Genomic DNA, 27,300 nt, shown 5'->3' on the forward strand with positions numbered 1-27,300 from the left:
ATTTTTGTTAGCCATTAGTTATTTCCAGTTTTTCTGTTTGCTATCCACTAGCTTCCATGCTAAAGTTCCTTTTTGTTTTCTAGCTTCCAGTGCTAGCTCCCTTAGTTTGTTATTGCGCCCACGTGCGTGCTTTTCGTTCGTTCTTGTTTAGTTTTAATTAAATCATGTTTTCATATTCTATGCCTGCATCTTGGGGTTCGTCAACAACTAATAACTTTGACAGTCACGTGAAGTTTGGAGCTCTTTCGCGACTGACTGTGCAGAAAGTCTTTGCACTCTGCGCCCGAACCCTCTCTGTCAGTTTACGTCGGCCTACTACTTGGTGGCTGAGATGCTGTTGTTCCCAAACTCTTCACTTTTCTTAAAATAAAGTTGACTTTGGAATATTTAGGAGTGAGGAAATTTTACGACTGGATTGGTTGCACAGGTGGCATCCTATGACAGTTCCACGCTGGAAATCACTGACAGCGGACCATTCCTTCACAAATGTTTGTAGAAACAGTCTCCATGCCTAAGTGCTTGATTTGATACACCAGGCTGAGTGATTAGGACATCATCATTTGGATGGGTGGCTGTTACGACTCGGAGTAAGGAGAGGACCCAGATGCAGAGAAGAAGTTAAAAAAATTAAGCTTTTATTTTGAAACAACTTTTTACCTCCAATGCAAAAAGTTTTTCACAAGAATAATAAACACGCGGAAAAATAATTCAGAGGATAAACAATTAACTTAAAATCACTCCACAAAAATAAGGAGGAATACTAATCTAAGGAAATTCTAACAAAAAAAGAATATTTATAAGAATAAACGAAAAGCGCTCCAACAGGAGGAAAAAACACCAAAACGACCTATATATAAACACTAACCATAAATAACAAAAAATCACTCATTCAATGAGGCAATAAATTCGAAATTTGGAAAAACAAAAACTCACCAATTAGGAAGCCTAAGGATAACCAAGGACGCTCGAAGGAGGAAAAAGTAAACTCAAAATTACAGCAAAAACTAGGAAAACAGGAGCAAGACAAGGAGCTAATCAAGGACATGGACATGGACGCTAGAAAGGCACGTTAGACGAGACGATCTGGCAAAGGACAAATGGAGAAGTGAGCTTAAATAGGATGTGGGAGTGATGGGGAACAGGTGGAAACAATCAGGAATCAGGATTGACGTCAGACTGGTGACACAAGAGGAAGGGCCCGTGGTCTGAAACAAGCGGGAAGCTTTTCAAAATAAAACACGTAAATCACAAGACAGAAAAAATAACAAGACTTCCCTCACCGCGGTGTGACAGTGGCCAAATACTTTTGGTGATACAGTGTATGTTGATTCATTTGTTCACGAGATCTAACCTGGACGTCTATTCTCAGGGCGGTGACGGCTTCCCTGGTTCATTAGGACCGCCTGGAGAAAAAGGCAAAAAAGTGAGTCCCAAACACAAGACAGGACTTGAGTCTAGAGGGTTTTTCCTACCGTCTGATCTCGTGTGTCATTACCCAGGGTCCCTCAGGACCAGCAGGGAGCGGCGGCCAAAGGGGTCCAAACGTGAGCACCTAATAATATAAAATGGGATCACACAGCAAACACAAATTAAATCTTGTACTTGTCCTTTCAGGGAGCACGAGGGGCCAGAGGGGCCAGGGGCCCTACAGGAAAATCTGGAGAAAAGGTTAGTTGACCCACCTCTTATGTCCGTATTTGAAAGGGAACTGCACTTTTTTTTTTTTTTTTTTTTGCCTATCACTCACAATCCTTAAGTAAGACAAAAACATGTCTTTTTTGAAGCATTCTAAATCCTAAATGAACACTAGTAAAAGTCAGCTAACAATGGAGCTAATTCCGCCAGTAAAGCATTCTAAAAACATCCGAAAACCTCCATCAATGACGGGGTGGCGCAGTTGGGAAAGTGGCTGTGCCAGCAACCTGAGGGTTCCTGGTTCAATACCCACCGTCTACCATCCCTAGTCACATCCCTTGTGTCCTTGAGCAAGACACTTCACCCTTGCTCCTAACGGGTCCTAGTAAGTGCCTTGCATGGCAGCTCCCGCCATCAGTCTGTGAATGGGTGAATGTGGAAATATTGTCAAAGCGCTTTGAGTTCCTTAAAAAAGGTAGGAAAAAAAAAAGCGCTATACTAGTATGACCCATATATAAATGTTATATACACACTGTAATTACATATGTTTTGTAGTAACAGGAATACTCGTAGTAACTTGTAATACCATAATTCCTTGAATTGCCGCCGGGCCGCTAATTAATTTAAAACCTCTTCTCACTCCGGCGTTTACCAAAGGCATGTTGTAAAGGCAAGCATGCGCTAAGTATTTCAAAACCTCTTCTCACTTTGGCGCTTACTAAAGGCATGCGGTAAATTTAGGCCTGTGTTTATAAATTTGAGGGTGATGTAAGGATACCATCATGAAAAGCACATTTAATTAAAAAAAAACGTGTTATGGTGTTACCTTTAGTTATAAATGAAGTCCATGCGCAGCTCCTTCTGATCAAAAGCATCGATAACTTGTTTATAGAAGTCTTCCTTATCTTTCTTCAGTTTTAAAAGTCTCTCTGTCTCGATGGAGATCTTCCTTTATTACCTCCTGCTTCGATTGAAAGTCCAGTTTAGAAAACTGTTTTATTTTAGATATGTAATCCTCTATGTTAAAAATGCAAGCGAGAGGCAAAAATAAACAATCGCTGCTCACTCTTGCTGCTTGTTGTCACTTCTTCTGCAGCCGAGTATTCGCAAGAAGGATCACTAGCGCCCTCTACCACCAGGAGGCAGGAGTCATTTAATGACTCATATTTGACACACGCATCTACGGTATATTAATAAAACATAGCTGCTTACTTTTCTTTTTAGCATATTCAATAGCTTGAACCTTAAATCCTACTTAATAGCTCTTAATCTTCTTCCCTTTATGGGGCGGAATAGCTCGGTTGGTAGAGTGTCCGTGCCAGCAACTTGAGAGTTGCAGGTTCGATTCCCGCTTGTGCCATCCTAGTTACTGCCGTTGTGTCCTTGGGCAAGACACTTTACCCTCCTGCTCCCAGTGCCACCCACACTGGTTTAAATGTAACTTAAATATTGGGTGTCACTATGTAAAGCGCTTTGAGTCACTTGAGAAAAAGCGCTATATAAATATAATCCACTTTATGCGATTTCAAATTATTGAATTCAGCCTTCTCCATTTTGAAAATGATGACAGGTGAAGTGTCACTCGTGACGTGACGAGTTTGACCCGGCGGAAATTCTAGGCATATGCTAATTATTTTGCGAAACGAGTTTGACCCGGCAGTAATTCTAGGCAGGCGCATACTATATACCCGGCGGCAATTCAAGGAAATACGGAATTTAAATTTTTTGCTCATTTTAAGCATATGGCAGCCTATCAGGACTACTTTGGGACAAGTGATGATCCAGATGATGTTTTTGATCCTGAATATAAGGAGGATGATACATGTTTGAAAAGCTAAACAGATGCTGTTTCAGCGAAACACTAAGCATCATGTGCCAGTATTACCAGGTGCTAAGCAAGAAATACAAACAACGAACATAATAAAACAATCACTTACTGTACAATTTCTGCTCTCACTGGGATGCCCACTCATGGGATGTTTATATTTTACCGTTTCGGTGAAGAATTCATTTGTAATCCTCATGAAGGATTGGGTAAAAAAGTGCCGCAAACGAGCGTCTTTTGTGTCGTTCTCGCCATCTCCGGCGAGACGGACCACATGTGTCTGCAGAGATCACTTTGTAAAATGTTTGTTTGAATATTTGATTTGTTCGAGAAATTTTATGTGATGCAATCAAGTTTATTATCTGCTATTTTAGTAGTGTTTGAGAGCAGAACTAAACATAAAAAAAACGGCAAAAGATCGCATTAGTTGGTGTTCTTCTGTGTTGGCTATGCTTAAATTTAACTAGAAGACCTTTTTTGCTTATTTTAAGCACATGGCAGCCAATCGGGACTACTTTGGGACAAAGGATGATCCAGATGATGTTTTTGATCCTGAATATGTTTGAAAAGCTGTGTGCTAAACAGATGCAGCTTCAGCGAAACCCTAAGCATCATGTGAGAGTATTGCTTGGTGCTAAATTAGAAATAAAAACTATGAACAAAATAAAACAAGCACTTACTGTACAATATCTGCTCTCACTGTGATGCCGACTGATGGGATGTTTATATCTTCCCGTTTCGATGAAGAATTCATTTACAAATCTCATGAAGGTGCCAAGTTGTGTTTGTGACGAACCCCAAGATGCTGAGAAGGCGGCAGGCATTGTGCAAGAAAACATAATTTAATGTCCAAAAATATAAAAATAAAGAAGAAACAAACCAGAAACTGGGAGGACAAACTGGAAACAGGGAACAGGATCCAGCAATCAGGAACTAGGAACAAAAAGACAGCACCCTGCAAACAGCTACAGGTTCTACGACAAGTATAAATGACAATAATCTGGGAAGGCAGGTTCAAATAGCATTTGGCTGATTGACACCAGGTGTGGCCGGGTGCCAATCAGCCACAGCTGAGGGGACACAGCACTCAGGGAGACAAACAGGAAACAGAACCAAAACAAGAGCGCTGACAAGAAATACTAAACACAGAGGAAAAACGAAAACAAAACCAAACTGTCAGGGACAAACCTGATAGATGGATTGGAAAAAAAGTGCCGCAAACGAGCGTCTTATGTGTCATCGACCGTTCGTGTCTGCAGAGATCACTTTGTAAAATGTTTGTTTGAACAATTGATTTGTTCAAGAAACTTTCTGTGATGCAATCAAGTTTATTATCTGCTCTTTTAGTAGTGTTAAACAGAACTAAACATAAAAAAAAAGTCAAAAGGTCGCATTAGTTTGTGTTCTTTTGTGGTTGCCTAAATATAACTAGGAAGACCTGCTTGTGCAAATAAACTACAGTAAAGTCTTAGTAATAAATAATGTGATTGTTGGTGCAATACACCGTATTTTATTTGTTGATTTTCATAAGAGAAACTAAAAGCTTAGTTGTTGTTGTACAGGAAAGACAATACAATATAATAATAATAATAATGAATATAATGCAAAAGGGAAAGTACAATATGTAAATATTGCATAAAAAAAGAAAAACATATGTGTTCATGTCTTACATTAGGGTTGTAAATTATAGGCAAAATAAAAAAAAAAAGTGCAGTTTCTCTTTAAATACTTTGTTATAACGGTCCTTTTTTTGCACATTTTCTCAGGGTGCGTCTGGACACGATGGCCCTCCAGGATCTTTGGGAGAGAGGGTAAGAGAGGATGAACTTGTCGGTGAAACAGTGGATTGCTTGGTATATTGATGAACTGATACATTTTAAGGGACCACAAGGACCAACTGGAAGGAGTGGAGAGCCTGGACCGAAAGGAGCGACTGTGAGTTCCTTTACAGCAGAGGTGTCAAACTCGTTTTCATCGAGGGCCACATCGCAGTTTTCACTGCACTCAGAGGGTCATTTGGAACAGGAGATCATTTATAAATATAAATATACATAATATGTATATATTCGTTAGGTCAGGAAAAAACACAGAGGTTGTTTCATCCCTACAAGCCTGTTTTGCAGGTTGCTCTGCTCTTCAGGGGATTTTTGTATGTATGTACAGGAGGTCCTTAATACCGACAACCGTCAGACTGTATAATGCATATGTTCCTTCTTGACTGCACTTAAATGTAGAATATATATAGAATATATTTGCTTTATTCATATATTATATATATAAAATATATAATGTATATTATATTATTTATTATTATTATTATTGTCTATTGTGAGCGAACTGTGGTGCTGCATTTCCCTCAGGGATCAATAAAGTACTTTCTATTCTATTCTATATATATATATATATATATATATATATATATATATATATATATATATATATATTTCATACCATTATTATTATATTTTATATAAAATGTTGTTATATTTATTATATAATATATATTATACGATATATATTATTTTTATATATATCTTATTTTATTTATATATATTTTATATAATTATTATTATATTCAATATAAAATGTTATATTTAATATATTATATGATATATAATATTAATATATATATCTTATTTTATTTATATACATATACAGTATATATATATATAATCTGCCTCACAATACCATTGCACAATTGCCTATGCATTTTATTACTATATATATTTATTGCGTACACTAAAAATAAATCTGTACATTTTAGGGTGCCACATTTTTTTTTCATGGTAAAATTCTGGTGATTGAGTTTCCAGATGTTTTACTTTTAAAATTTGCAGTTGGTATCTTTACGGTGTATTACTGTAAATTAATAAACAGCACCAAATTTGTTTTACGGTAACATTCTAGCGGTTGGGCTGCCAGTTTTTTGTTTTTTTTTACCATACAATCTATTGTTATTTAGTCAAGCAGATATTTAAATATTAATTTTTAATATAACAACAAATGTTTGAATGTATGATAATACAATATGTGTGACAATATTAGACAGTAAAGTTTAAAAGATGATCAATGTGTTTGTTTTTTTCTGTCAAATTGCTCAGAAGGAATCTAATTATCAAGAAAAGAGAAGGTACTTTATTGATGCGTGTTATTTCCAGACTTTGATGGGCCGTGTAAAATGAGGTGGCGGGCCAGATCGAGTTTGGTACCTGCGCCTTGTCATATAGCCAGATGATGATTGACACAGTTTTTCAACTTGCCGTCCTCATGCAGGGTCCAGGCGGGAAAGATGGTCTTCCAGGACACCCGGGTCAGAGAGGAGAGGCGGTAAGTGAGGATAAATAACCGACTAATGCCATTAAGAAGTACTTAAAACTATAGATTACACCGATACTGTCTTTGTCTTTGAAACTTCATAGCTGATACTGCTTTGTTTGATTTTTGGGAATGTTTTTTTCTATTCTAGCAAGAGCGCAACTATTACAGAAATAAACAGATCTTATTCGGAAATGTTTCCACCTCAAAAAAGGCTAAACATCAAAGTTAAAGTTAAAGTACCAATGATTGTCACACACACACTAAGTGTGGTGAAATTTGTCCTCTGCATTTGACCCATCCCCTTGATCACCCCCTGGGAGGTGAGGGAGCAGTGAGCAGCAATCTTGGCCGCGCCCGGGAATCACTTTTGGTGAGTTAACCCCCAATTCCAACCCTTGATGCTGAGTGCCAAGCAGGGAGGTAATGGGTGCCATTTTTATAGTCTTTGGTATGACTCGGCCTGGGTTTGAACTCACGACCTACCGATCTCAGGGCGGACACTCGAACCACTAGGCCTCTAGGTAAGTGGCCTAGTGCAGTGGAGTAGAGATTGGACGGTTTAATGAGCTCTTTGGGACCCCAACAACAACCGGGCCGGCTTTAGTTCTAGGAGAGCACCGAGAAGACGATCAAACCTAATTACAAGTAAACAAAGCAGGGGTGTCCAAACTTGAGGACTGCAGAGGATACATTTTCCCATAAAAGATCCATCCATCCATCCATTATCTACCGCTTGTCCCTATCAGGGTGCTGGAGATATGCAAATAATCATTAACTTTAGAATTTGATGCCAGCAACACGTGACAAAGAAGTTGGGAAAGGTGGCAATAAATACTGATAAAGTTGAGGAATGCTCATCAAACACTTGTTTGGAACATCCCACAGGTGTGCAGGTTAATTGGGAACAGGTGGGTGCCATGATTGGGTATAAAAACATCCATCCCATCCGTCCATAATCTACCGCTTATTTCCTTTGGGGTCGCGGGAGGCGCTGGTGCCTATCTCAGCTACAATCGAGCGGAAGGGGGTGTACACCCTGGACAAGTCGCCGCCTCATCGCAGGGCCAACACAGATAGACAGACAACATTCACACTCACATTCACACACTAGGGCCGATTTAGTGTTGCCAATCAACCTATCCCCAGGTGCATGTCTTTGGAGGTGGGAGGAAACCAGAGTACCCGGAGTGCGTCATCATTGCTTACCAAAGTCCTACTAAAACATTTTGACACATTTTTGAGCGCTGTGTTTAATGTTCTATATTCTCAATGAAACAACGTTTTGTTGTCGCTTGCTTACGGGTACTTTGCTAGTGTCATTTATTGAACAGGCGTCAACTTTCAGTCCGCACGTGCCTTTTATGTGTGACTGCCATTTACTGGTCACACGTTTCATTACACCATGTACAAAAAAAAAATTGCTTTGAGGTCGGTAAGCAAAACCAGAATTATTACATACATTAGGCACATCGGCTTATGATTGTGCACTGATGATTTTAATTATGCCTTATAGTCCGAAAAATACGGTATTTTTATCAGGACAGCTTTAATTTTTGTGCCCGGTAACACCACAAACTCACTGATTTAATCAAAAATACTTATTATGGATTAAGTTAGTGACTCACATGGAAAAAACAGACAAACATGGGCTCTAATGTTGGATGACAGCATTAAATTTCGATGCTCTGGGATAGATTCCATCCCTCCCCGACTCCGAAAGGGACAAGCAGTAGAAAATGGATGGATGGATGTTTGGTCGTGATGGGTTTGGCTGGTTGTGCCGCAGAGAGAGCATGGCGCTTGTTGCTTTCTAAGTAAAAAGGAATATTTCACCTTGAAATGGAAAAGTATGATGCACTTTAAATCTGTTCTCTTAAAAAAACATGGTATGGTGTGGTATGGTATGCTCTTGATTGCACAAGTACAAGAAAATGTATTTTTCACCGCAAACCTGTTCAAGATTAGACATTGTACAGGTAGACAGAACAGGAACGGCGATGGATCGCCACTTATGGCGCCCTGTGAAAGGTAAACGCTGAGGAAGGATGAGTGAAAAAAAAAAATTCAATCTCTGCCTGTGCTCCCACGGGGTAAGGGGGCACAAACTGGGGTCAGGAAAAATAACTTGAAAGCCGATAACCATGCATAAACATTTTACACAGAAACCACAAGACTTGCAACAGGAGGGAGGGAGCGGGCATCGGGCTGGAAGCTTCCAGCCACTAGTGGCGCTGCTCCGTTGTCCATCATAGCCATGGACCATGGTGTGTGTGTTAAGTCTGGAAGCCTGGAGTCCCTCTGCAGGCGGTGGCAAAGGAAAATAGTTTAACTTTCCAGGTGTTGTTGAAGCAACGACCTTGCCGTGCCGCAGCCAGGGAAAACAATCAAGATTATAAAGGTTGTGTTTGAGCGAGCAAAAAATCAATTTTAACTTTTAAATTGTCTATTTTTGGTCCTTAAAATCTTCCTGCAGGGCAGACGGTCAGATGTTGTCCAAAATCACAAAAATCTGAGTGTCCACAGTTTTGCTCGCATCCTCCAATCATTTGTGGCAGCTTTTGGGTGCATTAATGGTTGCCAGAATCTTCCAATTTGTCGATTCATCAGGGCATTGCTTACTCCAATCAGCAGATGTCCTGTCACAATGATTCCGAATAGGTAGATATCGTCAACGTTCTCAACTGAAAGGGTCGCCAGGCACGCGGCACTCCTCTTACGCCATGAGTCTGTCTTGTGATTCCCATGGGGAAGGGGGCACAGGCTGGGGTCGGGAAAAATAACTTGAAAGCCGATAAACACGCATAAACATTTTACACAGAAACCACAAGACTTGCAACAGGAGGGAGGGGGCGGGCATCGGGCCCGAAGCTTCCATCCACTAGTGGCGCTGCTCCGTTGTCCGTCATAGCCATGGTCCATGGTGTGTGTGTTAAGTCTGGAAGCCTGGAGTCCCTCTGCAGGTGGTGGAAAAGGAAAAGAGTTTAACTTTCCAGGTGTTGTTGACAGGGAAGGAGTTAGTTTCGTCTTCGCTGCACTGTCCTTGAAGTAACGACCTTGCCATGCCGCAGCCAGGGAAAACAATCAAGATTAGAAAGGTTGTGTTTGAGCGAGCAAAAAAAATCAATTTTAACTTTTAAATTGTCTGTTTTTCGGTCCTTAAATTCTTCCGGCAGGGCAGACGGTCTGATGTTGTCCAAAATCACAAAAATCTGAGTGTCCACAGTTTTGCTCGCATCCTCCAATCATTTGTTGCAGCTTTTGGGTACATTAAATGGTTGGTTGCCAGTATCTTCCAGATTGTCGATACATCAGGGCATCGCTTATTCCAATCTGATGATTGGAGTAAGGATGGAACCTGGAACCATCCTGTGATCATGATTCCGATTAGGTAGATATCGACAGACTCTAACCCCAAGAGTCTGTCTTGTATCCAGCTACAACCGTTCCGACAGGACAGACAGCTTCCCCCTGAACCCGAGAGCTTGTCAATTTTGTTGAGAGGGCAGTTGATCAATTCCATCGCGTAGAATTTGGAGAACAGTGCTAAAAGAAAGTTAAACAAGACAGGACGAGACAAAGAGGCAAGCAGGGCAGACCCGGAGAGGGGCGGGACTGCGACCGTCTTTGCCAAGAGCCAAGAAAGAAAAGTTGATACAGGTATTCTTTTTTGTAGGTTGATCCATATTTATTTCTCTTTTGGTTGTCTTTATTGTTAAAAATATCAGAGTGTTATGCAGAGGTGTAGAACAGATGTTGTTGATGAGTGAGAAGCACTGACAAATAATTTTGTGGACTGGTTCCATTTTTTCTTTGTCTGTTTTTGTGTTATGTTCTAATCCAGAACCTCTTTATTTTCTTTACTTTTATTTTGCAAATGGTACCCCGGGCCGCACTTTGGACACCCCCGATGTAGAGGAAGTAAATGAAAGACGTCCCTCATCTCGGAATATTTTCCCACCACATCCATTGTAGGCAGGGATCCTTGGGTACTCAACCCGGGGTTCCGATGAGTCATCTGCAAGGATGATGGTTGAACTTCCAAATCAAATAGTCAACCATTTTAAGACTTTCCTTAACTAAATACACAAAATCAAGTGCAAAAAAAACACAGAAAGACACTTGCCATCTTGTTTTGGGTTGAAGGGATTCCAAGGGAAGACGGGACCTCCAGGACCCTCTGGAGTGGTGGGGCCCCAGGTGAGCTCTAAAACTCAAGTAATTTCTGCAACATTTCTGTGTTTGCTTTTGAGTCAATCATGGTTTGCGTCTTTCAGGGTAAATCAGGCGAGCCCGGCCCCGCAGGGGACCGAGGCCACCCAGGGGCACCAGGTGTGCCCGGAGAGCACGGTTTGCCTGGATCAGCTGGCAAGGAAGGCGGAAAGGTGGGTTTTGAAATCTACTCTCCCGGACCGTCATCACATTACCGCTGAGTCGGCCGTCTTATAACGTTACTGGTCCTCAGGGTGATCCAGGTTTACCAGGAACATCTGGGAAGAACGGCCCCCCAGGTCTGAAAGGCTTTAGGGGAACCAGAGGAGCTCCTGGAATTATGGTAACCTCACTCATATACACTTTATTTCAGCTGTGTGCTACATTAATGTTGGGTTTCATTGTTCACAGGGGCCTCCTGGTCTGAAAGGAGGTTCAGGACCTTCTGGAGCCTCAGGTGCCATTGTAAGTTGCACCATTCCTTTTAAATGCAAACTTTAGAAATTCAACACAACAGACGATTGGTAAAAATCCCTGTTGGTAGGGGCCAACCGGCGAGCGAGGTCCTCCTGGGCCAGCTGGTGCCATCGGACAGCCGGGACGCTCAGGAGCCATTGGAGGACCCGGACCTATGGGAGAGAAGGGCGAGCCTGTAATGAAGACAAACTCCCGGTGGTACCAATACTCAAAGGAACCATTTGTGTGACCTGTGTGTGTGTGTGTTACAGGGGGAAAAGGGTCCGATTGGACCTTCGGGCCAGGATGGAGAACAGGGACCAGGAGGGATGCTTGGAGGTGCAGGTTCTCCAGGACCAGCAGGAGACGATGGAGATAAGGTATTGTGTTTTGTTTGTAGCAAGCAGAGAGACATGGGAGGTGTGTGTGTGTGTGTGTGTGTGTGTGTGTGTGTGTGTGTGTGTGTGTTCTGGCAATGCTAACTTAATGGGGACATAGCTCTGTTTACACAGTCACCCTTAGGGGAGATTTCCTAAAGGGAAACCTTTATAAATGATGGTCAGATTCATTCTGAAGACGCCAAACCTTTGGCCCATAAAACATGTTCACTGGTTAGTTTATTTGCTTACTTAATGGGGAAATAGCTCTGTTTACACAGTCACCTTTAGGGGATCTCTGACGATATGGGGACGAAAATACAGGTTTCCTAAAAGGAAACCTTTATAAATGATGGTCAGATCCATTCTGAAAATGCCTAAGTGATTTTTAAGCTTCGGCCCATAAAACATGTTTACTGTATTTGCTTACTTAATGGGGACATCCTTGTTTACACAGTCACCTTTAGGGAATCTCTGACGATATGGGGACCAAAAAACAGGTCACCTAAAGGAAAACCTTTTTAAATGATGGTCAGATTCATTCTGAAGACGCCAAAGTGATTTTTAAGCTTTGGCCCATAAAACATGTTCACTGGTTAGTTTATTTTCTTACTTAATGGGGACATCACTCTGTTTACACAGACACCTTTAGGGGATCTCTGACGATATGGGGACCAAAAAATTGATTTCCTAAAGGGAAACCTTTTTAAATAATGGTCAGATTCATTCTGAAGACACCAAAGTGATTTTTAAGCTTTAGCCCATAAAACATGTTCACTGGTTAATTTATTTGCTTACTTAATGGGGACATCGCTTTGTTTACAAAGTCACCTTTAGCGGATCTCTGACGATATGGGGACCAAAAAGCAGGTTTCCGAAAGGGAAACCTTTTTAAATGATAGTCAGATCCATTCTGAAGATGCCTAAGTGATTTTTAAGCTTTGGCCCATAAAACGTGTTCACTGGTTAGTTTATTTGCTTACTTAATGGGGACATCGCTCTGTTTACACAGTCACCTTTAGGGGATCTTTGACGATATGGGGACCAAAAAACAGATTTCCTAAAGGGAAACCTTTTTAAATGATGATCAGATTCATTGTGAAGACGCCAACGTGATTTTTAAGCTTTGGCCCATAAAACATGTTCACTGGTTAGTTTATTTGCTTACTTAATGGGGACATCGCTCTGTTTACACAGTCACCTTTAGGGGATCTTTGACGATATGGGGACCAAAAAACAGATTTCCTAAAGGGAAACCTTTTTAAATGATGGTCAGATTCATTCTGAAGACACCAAAGTGATTTTTAAGCTTTAGCCCATAAAACATGTTCACTGGTTAATTTATTTGCTTACTTAATGGGGACATCGCTCTGTTTACACAGTCACCTTTAGGGCATCTCTGACGATATGGGGACCAAAAAACAGGTTTCCTAAGGGGAAACCTTTTTAAATGATAGTCAGATCCATTCTGAAGCTGCCAAAGTGATTTTTAAGTTTGACCCATAAAACATGTTTACTGTATTTGCTTACTTAATGGGGACATGACTCTGTTTATACTGTCACCTTTAGGGCATCTTTGACGATATGGGAACCAAAAAACAGATTTCCTAAAGGGAAACCTTTTTAAATGATGGTCAGATTCATTGTGAAGACGCCAAAGTGATTTTTAAGCTTTGGCCCATAGAACATGTTCACTGGTTAATTTATTTGCTTACTTAATGGGGACATCGCTTTGTTTACACAGTCACCTTTAGGGGATCTCTGACGATATGGGGACCAAAAAGCAGGTTTCTGAAAGGGAAACCTTTTTAAATGATAGTCAGATCCATTCTGAAGATGCCGACGCGATTTTTAAGTTTGACCCATAAAACATGTTCACTGTATTTGCTTACTTAATGGGGACATCGCTCTGTTTACACAGTCACCTTTAGGGGATCTTTGACGATATGGGGACCAAAAAACTGATTTCCTAAAGGGAAACCTTTTTAAATGATGGTCAGATTCATTCTGAAGACGCCAAAGTGATTTTTAAGTTTGACCCATAAAACATGTTCACTGGTTAGTTTACTGTTTTTGCTTACTTAATGGGGACATCGCTCTGTTTACACAGTCACCTTTAGGGGATCTTTGACGATATGGGGACCAAAAACCAGGTTTCCTAAGGGGAAACCTTTTTAAATGATGGTCAGATTCATTGTGAAGACGCCAAAGTGATTTTTAAGCTTTGGCCCATAAAACATGTTCACTGGTTAATTTGCTTACTTAATGGGGACATTGCTCTGTTTACACAGTCACCTTTAGGGGATCTCTGACAGTATGGGGACCAAAAAACAGGTTTCCTAAGGGGAAACCTTTTTAAATGATAGTCAGATCAATTCTGAAGATGCTGAAGTGATTTTTAAGTTTGACCCATAAAACATGTTTACTGTATTTGCTTACTTAATGGGGACATCGCTCTGTTTACACAGTCACCTTTAGGGGATCTCTGACAGTATGGGGACCAAAAAACAGGTTTCCTAAGGGGAAACCTTTTTAAATGATAGTCAGATCAATTCTGAAGATGCTGAAGTGATTTTTAAGTTTGACCCATAAAACATGTTTACTGTATTTGCTTACTTAATGGGGACATCGCTCTGTTCACACAGTCACCTTTAGGGGATCTCTGACGATATGGGGACCAAAAAACAGGTTTCCTAAAGGGAAACCTTTTTAAATGATGGTCAGATTCATTCTGAAGACGCCAAAGTGATTTTTAAGCTTTGGCCCATAAAACATGTTCACTGGTTAGTTTATTTGCTTACTTAATGGGGACATCGCTCTGTTTACACAGTCACCTTTAGGGGATCTCTGACGATATGGGGACAAAAAAAATGATTTCCTAAAGGGAAACCTTTTTAAATGATGGTCAGATTCATTGTGAAGACGCCAAAGTGATTTTTAAGGTTTGGCCCATAAAACATGTTCACTGGTTAATTTGCTTACTTAATGGGGACATTGCTCTGTTTACACAGTCACCTTTAGGGGATCTCTGACGATATGGGGACCAAAAAACAGGTTTCCTAAGGGGAAACCTTTTTAAATGATAGTCAGATCAATTCTGAAGATGCCGAAGTGATTTTTAAGTTTGACCCATAAAACATGTTCACTGTATTTGCTTACTTAATGGGGACATCGCTCTGTTTACACAGTCACCTTTAGCAGATCTCTGACGATATGGGGACCAAAAAGCAGGTTTCCGAAAGAGAAACCTTTTTAAATGATAGTCAGATCCATTCTGAAGATGCCTAAGTGATTTTTAAGCTTTGGCCCATAAAACGTGTTCACTGGTTAGTTTATTTGCTGACTTAATGGGGACCTCGCCCTGTTTACACAGTCACCTTTAGGGGAATTCTGACGATATGGGGACCAAAAAACAGGTTTCTTAAAGGGAAACCTTTTTAAATGATGGTCAGATTCATTGTGAAGACACCAAAGTGATTTTTAAGCTTTGGCCCATAAAACATGTTCACTGGTTAGTTTATTTGCTTACTTAATGGGGACATCGCTCTGTTTACACAGTCACCTTTAGGGGATCTCTGACGATATGGGGACCAAAAAACAGGTTTCCTAAAGGGAAACCTTTTTAAATGATGGTCAGATTCATTGTGAAGACGCCAACGTGATTTTTAAGCTTTGGCCCATAAAACTTGTTCACTGGTTAATTTGCTTACTTAATGGGGACCTCGCCCTATTTACACAGTCACCCTTAGGGGAATTCTGACGATATGGGGACCAAAAAACAGGTTTCCTAAAGGGAAACCTTTTTAAATGATGGTCAGATTCATTGTGAAGACGCCAAAGTGATTTTTAAGCTTTGGCCCATATAACATGTTCACTGGTTAGTTTATTTGCTTACTTAATGGGGACATCGCCCTGTTTACACAGTCACCTTTAGGGGATCTCTGACGATATGGGGACCAAAAAACAGGTTTCCTAAAGGGAAACCTTTTTAAATGATGGTCAGATTCATTGTGAAGATGCCAACGTGATTTTTAAGCTTTGGCCCATAAAACTTGTTCACTGGTTAATTTGCTTACTTAATGGGGACATCGCTCTGTTTACACAGTCACCTTTAGGGGATCTCTGACGATATGGGGACCAAAAAACAGGTTTCCTAAAGGGAAACCTTTTTAAATGATGGTCAGATTCATTGTGAAGATGCCAACGTGATTTTTAAGCTTTGGCCCATAAAACATGTTCACTGGTTAATTTGCTTACTTAATGGGGACATCACCCTGTTTACACAGTCACCTTTAGGGGACCTCTGACAGTATGGGGACCAACAAACAGGTTTCCTAAAGGAAAATAGCAGTTTTTCTGTAATGTCACAGAAGATGCAGGATTTTCTTTAACATTTAAGTGGTGAAACTTCCTATAAGAGGACAGCTGTATTCTGAGGATTATTTCATATTTCTTTTGAACTTTTTTTTTTAAAATGGTCCTCAGTAGTCACGTACAAATTTGTGCGAATTATGCAAAATTATTTAAATCTGGTCCCCATGAACCATATTAACTCTTTTTCCCCAGGGTCCCCAGTAAGACTGATCAGCACACTACTTCATCAATCCAGAGATTTAAAGACGTGTATGAGCTATCTGGGCAGTGGCCATTTCACATATTTTTTTTATGCGTCCACAACCTGTAGAAAGGGTGGTCCCCACAAGTCCTGACCAAAAACTTTGTCCCCATTCCAAATAATAACCAGTATGTGTGCATGTGTCCACAGGGCGAGCAAGGAGGACCAGGCCAGAAAGGCAGCAAAGGAGACAAAGGAGAATCTGTGAGTCTGCATCTGGAAATGGACGAAAGCAGTGTTTCTTAACCGTAGGGCAGGGGGCCGCCAAAAAATGTTCTTCTTAAATCTCAGCAGTGGTCCGTATGGGCCGCAGCGGTACTTGGTCGAATTACACTTTTCCACCACTTGTGGCAGTAATTACAATATCAAATAAACAGAAGAAGTCTGGAGCTAAAGTCAGAGAGAAGTTTTTAAGCGCAAAAATTATGACTAAAGCTGAAGTTTCATTTTCCGCTTTAATTTTGATTACACTTTCGTTAAAAAAATATTTATTATTGATTTAATTTACTTATTCTAGCAAAACGTAAATATATGTAAACACATTTTTGTCAGTTATTTATTATTATTATTACTTAAATAAATAGCTATCGGAACAGGTGGCTAGTAAATAGGAATAAATGTCAATGTATGTGGCCGATATGTAAAGTTTGTATCTTTTGTACGGACTATCGACTAGAGCAGTGATTCTCAAACTGTGGTACGGGTACCACTTGTGGTACACAGAACTCCATCTAGTGATACGTCAAAGAATCACTAATGAATTAGTGTTTTATTGTCCACAATTCAAACACAGTGTTATCGTTCAAACTGTGTGTAATGTTGCAGGGGCCCAAAATATTAAATAAAACCTCTGCCTTGTTTTAATGACTACTTAGGCCTACTATGCTACTGTATTCTAATGTAAGTCCTTATAGTGGTACTTGGAGAGTTTTCTGAGGTGAGTAAAGTTTGACAACCCCTGGACTAGAGTTATATAAGAAACAAGAAATTTATGATACCAAAAATGACAGAACAGTATTGATCAAGTGTGTGTTTCCCCTCCATAGGGTCCCCCAGGCCCCATTGGCACACAGGGGCCCATCGGACAGCCGGGACTTCCTGTAAGTAGGCTTCACCTTCACTTCACTACCTGTCAGCATATCATGCAGTGTCTTAAAAAAAGAAGCGTATTTTGCAGACAGATTGTGTCATCAACATAGGATGTTTCCACTGGTTTTTAGATTTTTTGTCATTTTGGGTTAAAAAATAATTACAAAAACCTTATTTTCATCCATCCTCACAGGACTATATGTTGCAAATATAACACTAGACCATCTATCAGTGGTCATTAATTGTTTTTTAAAGCCGAAAAGTGGCTTTTTGATGCTATTTTTGCCCTTTTAAAGCGATTAAAGGCATATTAGTTTGCATTACTTCTGTACTCATCCTAAAAAAAGAATATCTTCGCTTCAAATGTGGCAAAAAAAAAAAGTATCCTACAAATAGTGATGTACTTTTTGGCACCGACCGAATCCGGGCGCAGATTCACGCTGTTAAAGGGGAACATTATCACCAAACCTATGTAAGCGTCAATATATACCTTGATGTTGCAGAAAAAAAGACCATGTATTTTTTTAACCAATTTCCGAACTCTAAATGGGTGAATTTTGGCAAATTAAACGCCTTTCTGTTTATCGGTCTTTTAGCGATGACGTCAGAACGTGACGTCACCGAGGTAACACACCCGCCATATTCATTTTCACATTAAAAACACCGGGTCTCAGCTCTGTTATTTTCCGTTTTTTCAACTATTTTTTGGAACCTTGGAGACATCATGCCTCGTCAGTGTGTTGTCGGAGGGTGTAACAACACTAACAGGGAGGGATTCAAGTTGCACCACTGGCAAGAAATCTGCCGCCAGACCCCCATTGAATTTGCCAGAGCGTCTGCACATTTGACCGGCGATGCTAAGGCAGACATGGCACAGAGATGTATGGATAAACTGCAGATGCATCTGCAACGATTAAGTCAACGAAATCACAAAGGTGAGTTTTGTTGATGTTGTTGACTTATGTGCTAATCAGACATATTTGGTCACATCATGACTCCAGCTAATCGATGCTAACATGCTACGCTAATCGATATTAACATGCTATTTACGCTAGCTGTATGTACATTTGAAACTAGATACCCACATTTAATGCGAAACAAACACTTACCAATCGACGGATTTCAGTTGCTCCAGTGTCACAAGATGCGAAAGTCCTGATCGTTTGGTCCGCACATTTTACCGGCGATGCTAATAAGGCAGCCATGCTATGGGCCACTTCATTAGGTACCCCCCTGCTATGGCCGAATAGCGTCAATAGCTATTCGCTCAATAGCTTCAATTTCTTCTTAAATTTCGTTTTCGCTATCTGCCTCCATACTCCGACCATATGTTTCAATACATGCGTAATCTGTTGAATCGCTTAAACCGCTGAAATCCAAGTCTGAATCCGAGCTAATGTCGCTCTATCTTGCTGCGGTAACCGCCATGTTGTTTGTATTGGCAGCCCTGTGTGACGTCACAGGGAAATGGAAGTGGTTTCGAAGATAGCGAAAATAAGGCACTTTAAAGCTTTATTTAGGGATATTCCCGGACCGGTAACATTTTGAAAAAAACTTCAAAAAATACAACAAGCCACTGGGAACTGATTTTTTTTTTTTTTAACCCTTTTGAAATTGTGATAATGTTCCCCTTTAACGCTGTTCAAGCTTCGGCACTTGGCGATCACTCCAGCAGCACTGAGAGCGGACTCGGCCTAACTACCTCTTGCAATTTTCGATCTCAACAAAGAAAGTGACTTAAAAACATTCCGACGCAAGTAAAGTTAGGCTCCGCTTTTCCAAAAATGTGCTATCTTGGTGCTAATATACATTGGCTTCGCTGTCGACATGCTACTGATTAGCATTAGCGATTTTACATGGCGATTTCAAGATGCACAATGGCAGCTGGTGCGTAATAAATACATTACTTACAATATTTGATTGATGATAAAACAAGATATAACTACTGGACAGCAGTTGACACAATCAGCTCCTATTTAAATGTTGCAATGAAATTGATGAAGTGTGAATTATATTTATATAGCGCTTTTCTCTAGTGATTCAAAGCACTTTACATAGTGAAACCCGTTATCTAAGTTACATTTTTAAACCAGTGTGAGTGGCACTGGGAACAGGTGGGTAAAGTGTCTTGCCCAAGGACACAACGGCAGTGACTAGGATGGCAGAAGCGGGGATCGAACCTGGAACCCTCAAGTTGCTGGCACGGCCACTCTACCAATCAAGCTATACCGCCCCCATTAACAAAAACAATTTATTATTTATTAATTATATTATAATGTATACAGTATATTTATATAATTTGTATTATATACTTATAATTTAATAATAACTTTATAAAATGATTATATAAAAATGAACAATACCCTTCCTTACCTACAAACTGTACACTTCGCTTCACAGTTAATTTGTTGCTTGGTATTTTCTCTACAGAAAAACGGATTTGTGTAACGTACGTTACGTCTAGAGATGTCCGATAATGGCTTTTTTTTGCCGATTTCTGATATTCCGATATTGTCCAACTCTTAATTACCGATTCCAATATCAACCGATACCGATGTATACAGTTGTGGAATTAACAGTTGTTGTGATGCCCCGCTGGATGCATTAAACAATGTAACAAGGTTTTCCAAAATAAATCAACTCAAGTTATGGCAAAAATGCCAACATGACGACATGTCATTTGCTAAAAATGTTTTTTTTTTAACATGCCATAAAACAGCAGCTTGGAATTTAGGACATGCTCTCCCTGAAACAGCATGAGATTATTGAGGCTGGTTGGGGGGGTTGTATATTGTAGCGACCCTGAAGAGTTAGTGCTGCAAGGGGTTCCGGATATTTGTTCAGTTGTGTTACGGTGTGGATGTTCTCCCGAAATGTGCTGGTCATTCTTGTTTGGTGTGGGTTCACAGTGTGGCGCATATTTGTAACAGTGTTAAAGTTGTTTATACGGCCACCCTCAGCGTGACCTGTATGGCTGTTGACCAAGTATGGCTTGCATTCACTTGTGTGTGTGAAAAGCCGTAGACATTATGTGATCGGGCCGGCTCTGTACTTCTCTCTACGTCCTTGTATACAGCGGCGTTTTAAAAAGTCATAAATCTTGCTTTTTGAAACCGATACCGATAATTTAAAGAATTTATCGGCAGCCCGATATTATCGGACATTTCTAGATACGTCTGGGTTTTTTTTAGGATGAAAACGGAATAACATGTGGCCTGAGTCCATACATAACCTATCCGGATACTAAATGGAAAAAAAGCCCATGTTTTGTCCTTTACGTGTGCATCTTTTAGGGTCTGGATGGAGAAGTGGGACCCCGGGGCCAGCAGGGCATGTACGGCCCGAAAGGAGACGAGGGACTCCGCGGTTTCAAGGGTTCAAGAGGACCGATAGGTTTACAGGTGAGATTTGAAGAAAGATGTCCGAAGAGAACAACGGCAAATCCTTGATGTGTGTTTTACTTCAAGGGTATGCCCGGCCTCCCAGGGGAAAAGGGCGAGAGCGGAAATGTTGGCCTGATGGTGAGCCGGCATCCATTCTCTATCTACTGAACAACCTTTATCTTGCACATGAACTGAAGCTGTCTGGTTATAGGGTCCACCTGGACGACAAGGGCCTAATGGCGCTCAAGGGCCAATCGGGGGACAGGTACGTCCTGCTCTACGTTACCGCGTTTACTCCGGTGGCTGAGGTCTTTATGTGTCGCACAGGGGCCGACGGGTCGAACGGGCATGATAGGCCAGCCGGGCGTTGTTGGAGAAAAGGTAACGCCAAACTCCTCCAAACAGAAACAAAAAGGGCCTTCCATAAAAGTCGGAAACACACAATAACCTCCGATGTAATCCTCGATCCGGACACTGACTCGTCTCCGTCATTTAGGGGGAGGACGGCGAGGCAGGCGATCCTGGTCCAGTCGGTCTTTCAGGCAAGATGGTGAGTTTGGAGCCCAATCTAGCAAAAGTACTCACCAGATATGCTGCAACCTTTTCTTTTATGCTCCTTCAGGGAGACATGGGTGACCAAGGGGAGAAGGGAGACACCGGTCTCCCAGGAGCTGCCGGCCCTCCGGGTGCCCGGGGCACCGCAGGGGACGACGGAGCCAAGGGCAATTCTGTAAGATCCTCCTCCAGAAACCTGAATTAGAGATCGACCGATTTGTATTTTTCAGGGCCGATACTGGGTATTAATAGTCAAGGAGGCAGATCACCGATATTCATTTGCAGTAAAAGTTAGTTGAAAATTCATCTTTAACGTCAGTAAACAGCTGGACAAGGCTCTAAGTGTCATGATGGTTGGTGTTGGTGTTGCATTCCACTGTGTGGTGGCAAAATAGTAGATGGGCCCCCGTTTACACTCCAGCACCCCTCCGCGACCCCGAAAGGGATAAGCGGGAGAAAATGGATGGATGGACGTGACACGGATCTGCTTTTTTTTTTTGCCAGTCTTAACGCTCCAAAGTGCTTAAAATCTGATCTTTCGGCATCGGATTCAGGCCGTATCTGTCCTGACATCCAATGTTTGAAGGAGTCAGTGAGGCAGTGTATGGGTATTGGACTTTGTGTTTAGCGATCATCTACAACAGAATTACATCAATACATATATTATATATAAATATGTATGTGTGGGAAAAATCACAAGACTACTTCATCTCTACAGAACTGTTTCATGAGGGGTTCCCTCAATCATCAGGAGATTTTATTGGAAGCATTCACATACAATGGTTTATAAATAGGGCACAGAGTGGGTGGGTACAGGCAGGCGTAGGGGCGTGGTGATTGGCTCATGTGTTACCTAGGAGGTGTTTCCGTCTGTGACGACATGTTGATATGATTTCACTGCGTTGTTGAGGGATGACAGGTCTGGATTTTATATATATATATATATATATATATATATATATATATATATATATATATATATATATATATATATATATATATATATATATATATATATAAATATCTATATATATATATATATACACACACAGATATATATATATATATATATATCAATGTGTGTGTTTTTATATACATACGTATATATATATAACACATACATATACACACATATATGTGTATATATGTATGTGTGTGTCTATATATACAGTCGCGATCAAAAGTTTACATCCACTTGTAAAGAACATAATGTCATGGCTCTCTTGAGTTTCCAATAATTTCTACAACTCTTCTTTTTTTTCTGATAGAGTGATTGTGACCAACATACTTGTTGGTCACAAAAAACATTCATGAATTTTGGTTCTTTTATGCATTTTTTATGAAAATGTGACCAAATCTGCATTTTTGGTAGCCATCCACAAGCTTCTGCTTAAATTTTTAACCATTCCTCTTAAAAAAAATTGGTGCAGTTCAATTGGTTTTCTGACATGGACTTGTTTCTTCAGCATTGTCCACACGTTTAAGTCAGGACTTGGGGAAGGCCATTCTAAAACCTTCATTCTAGCCTGATTTAGCAATTCCGTTACCACTTTTGAGGTGTGTTTGAGGTCAATGTCCTTTTGGAACATATACACCCAAGACGTGTATATGTGGGTGTATATATGTATATCCATCCATCCATCCATCCTTTTTCTACCGCTTATTCCCTACGGTGTAGCGGGGGGTGCTGGAACCTATCTCAGCTATATATACATATATACACACATGTATGTGTGTATATATATATATACACACACACACATGTGTGTATATATATGTATATATATACACACTTGTATGTATATATATGCATATATATATATATATATGTATGTATATCTATATATATATATATATATATATATATATATATAGATATACATATATATATATATATATATATATATATATATATATATACATATATATATATATATATATATATATATATATATACATATGTATATATTGTATCGGCTGATGTAATTGTGTTGTAGATGATTGATTAAAAAAGGCCGATTACAATCCATGTCAAAATGCCAAATATCGGCGCGGCAGATAATCGGTCGATCCCTACCTGGAATTTTTTTTCGAATGTCAAAACACATTCCCGTATGCTTCCACCTGTCTCAGGGTACCATTGGTGTGACCGGGGACATTGGGCAACAAGGCGAAGCTGGACCCAATGTGAGTGTACCTCCTCAGAGTACCTGATCTTCTGTAAAATGTCCTGACATCATCAGGATGAGGCGGTTTTCTTTTGACTTTCAGGGTGTGGACGGTCTTCCCGGGACCAAAGGAGACACAGGAGACCCTGGCAAATCTGTGGGTGAATCCCAGCCGACATCCTGCCACACCTAAACAACTATCAGTCCTGTTAAACGCTTCTGGATAGGACTGTAACCAGTTTTTTTTTTTACTGCTGTACTTCACAGGGACCACCAGGAGCAACAGGAGAACCTGGACCACCCGGACCTCCTGGGAGACGGGTAGGCTTTGACTGATTGAGTGTCTGCTTTTTGCCGTTGTAATTTCTCTCACGGTTCCGGTTCTTCTTCAGGGACACTTGGGCAAAGTGGGCAAAGGAGGAACAGACGGCCTAAAAGGAGCAAAGGTCAGCACATGAAACGAGTCAATCAATGTTTATTCATATTGCCCTAAATCACAAGTGTCTCAAAGGGCTGTACAAGCCACAACGACATCGGCGGTTCAGCGCCCACCTAAGGGCAAGGAAAAACTCACAACCCAGTGGGACGTAGACGAGAATGACTATGAAAAAACCTTGGAGAGGACCGCAAATGAGGGTAACCCCTCCCCCTCTATGGGAGACCGGATGCAATGGACGTCGAGTGGGTCTGACATAATAGTGAGAGTCCAGTCCATAGTGGGGCCAGCAGGAGACCATCCCGAGTGGAGACGGGTCAGCAGCGCAGAGATGTCCCCAACCGATACACAGGCGAGCGGTCTACCCCCGGGTCCCGACTCTGGACAGCCAGCACTTCATCCGTGGCAACCGGACCTGTGTCCCCCCCCCTCCACAAGGGAGAGGGGGGCAGAGGAGAAAAAAGAAACGGCAGATAAACTGGTCTAAAAAGGGGATCTATTTAAAGGCTAGAGCAGGGGTCGGGAACCTTTTTGGCTGAGAGAGCCAAGAAGCCAAATATTTTAAAATGTATTTAATTAAGAGCCATATAATATTTTTTTTAACACTGAACACAACTAAACGCGTGCATTTTTAAGTAAGACCAACATTTCCAGAGTATAAGAGGTCTCTTATTCTTTGTATTAACATTGTTATTCTGAAGTTAACTGTGGAGGGAGCGTGGCCTGCGGGCCTGCAGCAAAGCGGGATGTTGCCAGGACCGGCCTCGAAATCAGCGACAGGTGCGTAGAAGGCCCACCTGGGCCTTGTTATCTAATCACCTGTCGCCCTGTTATAAGCAGCAGCCAGGAGGAGAGACGGGATTGAGGCTGGAGCCAGAGCGCGAGTGAGGACGAAAGAGAAAAAGACAATTTCTGGAAAGCAACTGAGAGAAAAATAAAATAAAACAATATTGTAACCCTAAAACAGGCTCTTGGTGGTTTGAAGAACTCCAAGGAGGGCAAGCCCCACACTAACCAATAATAAATAAATTACTTCTTACCATTAACGCAACTTCTTGAACATAAAAAAGCATGAGAATGTTTTATATTTTGAACGTTATTTTTAACACTGTGATTACAAGTGGAATTATTCATTACTTATCGTCTTAAGCAATGTCAGCTCAGATTTATCCGAGAGCCAGATGCAGTCATCAAAAGAGCCACATCTGGCTCTAGAGCCATAGGTTCCCTACCCCTGGGCTAGAGTATACAAATGAGTTTTAAAATGGGACTTAAATGCTTCTACTAACTGTTACCGGGACGGCATTCCAGAGTACTGGAGCCCGAAATGAAAACGCTCTATAGCACGCAGACTTTTTTTGGGCTCTGGTAATCACTAATAAGCCGGAGTTATTTGAACGCAGATTCCTTGCCAGGACATATGGTACAATACAATCGGCAAGATAGTAGTCCGAATCCCAACTTGAGTTTTACAGTCTTTTCAAGTCTCGCTGTTTTGTCTTCATGTCAGGGCGCTGCTGGATTGGAGGGTCCCATCGGGAAAACGGGGCCAGTCGGTCGTCAGGGGCACTCTGGGAAGCCTGGTCCACAAGGTCTGAGAGGGATTCCGGGTCCTGCTGTAAGTCTGCTGAGCAAGTCCTTCAGCTTGAAAAGGCGTTTAAATATTCCCGGGTTCTTTCTTTCAGGGTGAGCAGGGCTTAAATGGACCACCCGGCCAGACCGGGCCACCGGGTCCTATGGTAAGATTGTTTTAGACTGCATCCTTTGTCCGAGAAACCTAAGACAATCTTTGGACTGTCTACCTCCCAGGGTCCCCCGGGCCTAGTAGGACTGAAGGGAGACCACGGCAAGAAGGGGGACAAGGTGGGCTCACCATTCACACCAACCGTCAATGGGAACTAAACATGACTTGTGTGAGTCCTACAGGGTCATGGCGGACTCATAGGTTTGATCGGGCCACCTGGGGACATCGGCGAGAAGGGCGACCGAGGACTACCGGGGAACGAAGGGCTGCCGGGTTCAAAAGGGGACGAGGTGCCGACCACACACAAGAGCCAACCCTAGAATGCTGACGGTACTCGATGGTGATTCACGTTGTTTTGTGTTCAACTGCAGGGTCCCGTAGGGCCCTCAGGTTCCCCTGGCCCCCCTGGTCCAACTGGTCTATCCGTGAGTACTTGGGACTAGGGGTGTCCTGATCCGATGTTGATATCGGCAGTAAACATTCAAATGTCCTCCAATAACAATATTTTCTTCTATTTTGGTAAAGCCATTTTTTTCCATATGAGTCGGGAAATTGTGTTAGATGTAGATATAAACAGAATGCAATGATTTGCAAATAATTTTCAACCCATATTCAGTTGAATATGCTACAAAGACAACATATTTGATGTTCAACCTGATAAACATGATTGGGTTTAAAAGCAGCTTCCATGAAATGCTAAGTAATTTACAAACAAGGATGGGCGAGGGTCACCAATTTGTAAGCAAATTGTCGAACAGTTTTAGAACAACATTTCTTAACAAGCTATTGCAAGGAATTTAGGGATTTTACCATCTACGGTCTGTAAAATCACCAAAAGGTTCAGAGAATCTGGAGAAATCGCTCCACGTGAGCGATGATATTACGGACTGTTGATCCCTCAGGCGGTACTGCATCAAAAACCGACATCAGTGTGTAAAGGATATCACTACATGGGCTCAGGAACACTTCATAAAACCACTGTCAGTAACTACAGTTGGTTACTACATCTGTAAGTGCAAGTTAAAACTCTACTATGCAAAGCAAAACCCATTTATCAACACCAAGGAACGCCGCTGACTTCGCTGGGCCAGAGCTCATCTAAGATGGACAGATGCAAAGTGGAAAAGTGTTCTGTGGTCTGACGAGTCCACATTTCAAATTATATTTGGAAACTGTGGACGTGGTGTCTTCTGGAACGAAAAGGAAAATAACCATCCGGATTGTTATAGGCGCAAAGTTGAAAAGCCAGCATCTGTGATGGTATGGGGGTGCATTAGTGCCCAAAGCATGGGTAACTTACACATCTGTGAAGGCACCATTAATGCTGAATGGTCCATACAGGTTTTGGAGCAACATATGTTGTCATCCAAGCAACGTTATCATGGACGCCCCTGCTTATTTCAGCAAGACAATGCCAAGCCACATGTTACAACAGCGTGGTTTCGTAGTAAAAGAGTGCGGGTACTTTCCTGGCTCGCTTGCAGTCCAGA

The 27,300-nt window shown here is 41.2% G+C and overlaps 1 protein-coding gene across 2 annotated transcripts in view; it reads left to right on the top strand.

Annotated features, from left to right (window-relative positions):
• Positions 1–27,300, top strand: part of LOC133560790 (collagen alpha-1(XI) chain-like) — a 174,359-nt gene that overhangs the window by 139,040 nt on the left and 8,019 nt on the right. For both annotated transcript variants that reach the window (XM_061913732.1, XM_061913724.1), the window contains 29 exons: positions 1,370–1,423; positions 1,500–1,544; positions 1,615–1,668; positions 5,227–5,271; positions 5,342–5,395; positions 6,734–6,787; positions 10,922–10,975; positions 11,053–11,160; positions 11,241–11,330; positions 11,399–11,452; positions 11,532–11,639; positions 11,716–11,823; positions 16,586–16,639; positions 17,482–17,535; positions 20,818–20,925; positions 20,992–21,045; positions 21,119–21,172; positions 21,235–21,288; positions 21,404–21,457; positions 21,530–21,637; positions 23,596–23,649; positions 23,734–23,787; positions 23,898–23,951; positions 24,023–24,076; positions 25,577–25,684; positions 25,752–25,805; positions 25,876–25,929; positions 25,993–26,100; positions 26,182–26,235. In XM_061913732.1, the coding sequence (XP_061769716.1) occupies positions 1,370–1,423; positions 1,500–1,544; positions 1,615–1,668; positions 5,227–5,271; positions 5,342–5,395; positions 6,734–6,787; positions 10,922–10,975; positions 11,053–11,160; positions 11,241–11,330; positions 11,399–11,452; positions 11,532–11,639; positions 11,716–11,823; positions 16,586–16,639; positions 17,482–17,535; positions 20,818–20,925; positions 20,992–21,045; positions 21,119–21,172; positions 21,235–21,288; positions 21,404–21,457; positions 21,530–21,637; positions 23,596–23,649; positions 23,734–23,787; positions 23,898–23,951; positions 24,023–24,076; positions 25,577–25,684; positions 25,752–25,805; positions 25,876–25,929; positions 25,993–26,100; positions 26,182–26,235 (1,962 nt within the window). The remainder of the gene's footprint in view (positions 1–1,369; positions 1,424–1,499; positions 1,545–1,614; positions 1,669–5,226; positions 5,272–5,341; positions 5,396–6,733; positions 6,788–10,921; positions 10,976–11,052; positions 11,161–11,240; positions 11,331–11,398; positions 11,453–11,531; positions 11,640–11,715; positions 11,824–16,585; positions 16,640–17,481; positions 17,536–20,817; positions 20,926–20,991; positions 21,046–21,118; positions 21,173–21,234; positions 21,289–21,403; positions 21,458–21,529; positions 21,638–23,595; positions 23,650–23,733; positions 23,788–23,897; positions 23,952–24,022; positions 24,077–25,576; positions 25,685–25,751; positions 25,806–25,875; positions 25,930–25,992; positions 26,101–26,181; positions 26,236–27,300) is intronic.

The sequence above is a fragment of the Nerophis ophidion genome, linkage group LG01 (assembly GCF_033978795.1).
Source record: "Nerophis ophidion isolate RoL-2023_Sa linkage group LG01, RoL_Noph_v1.0, whole genome shotgun sequence".
In the NCBI taxonomy this organism is placed as follows: Eukaryota; Metazoa; Chordata; class Actinopteri; order Syngnathiformes; family Syngnathidae; genus Nerophis; species Nerophis ophidion.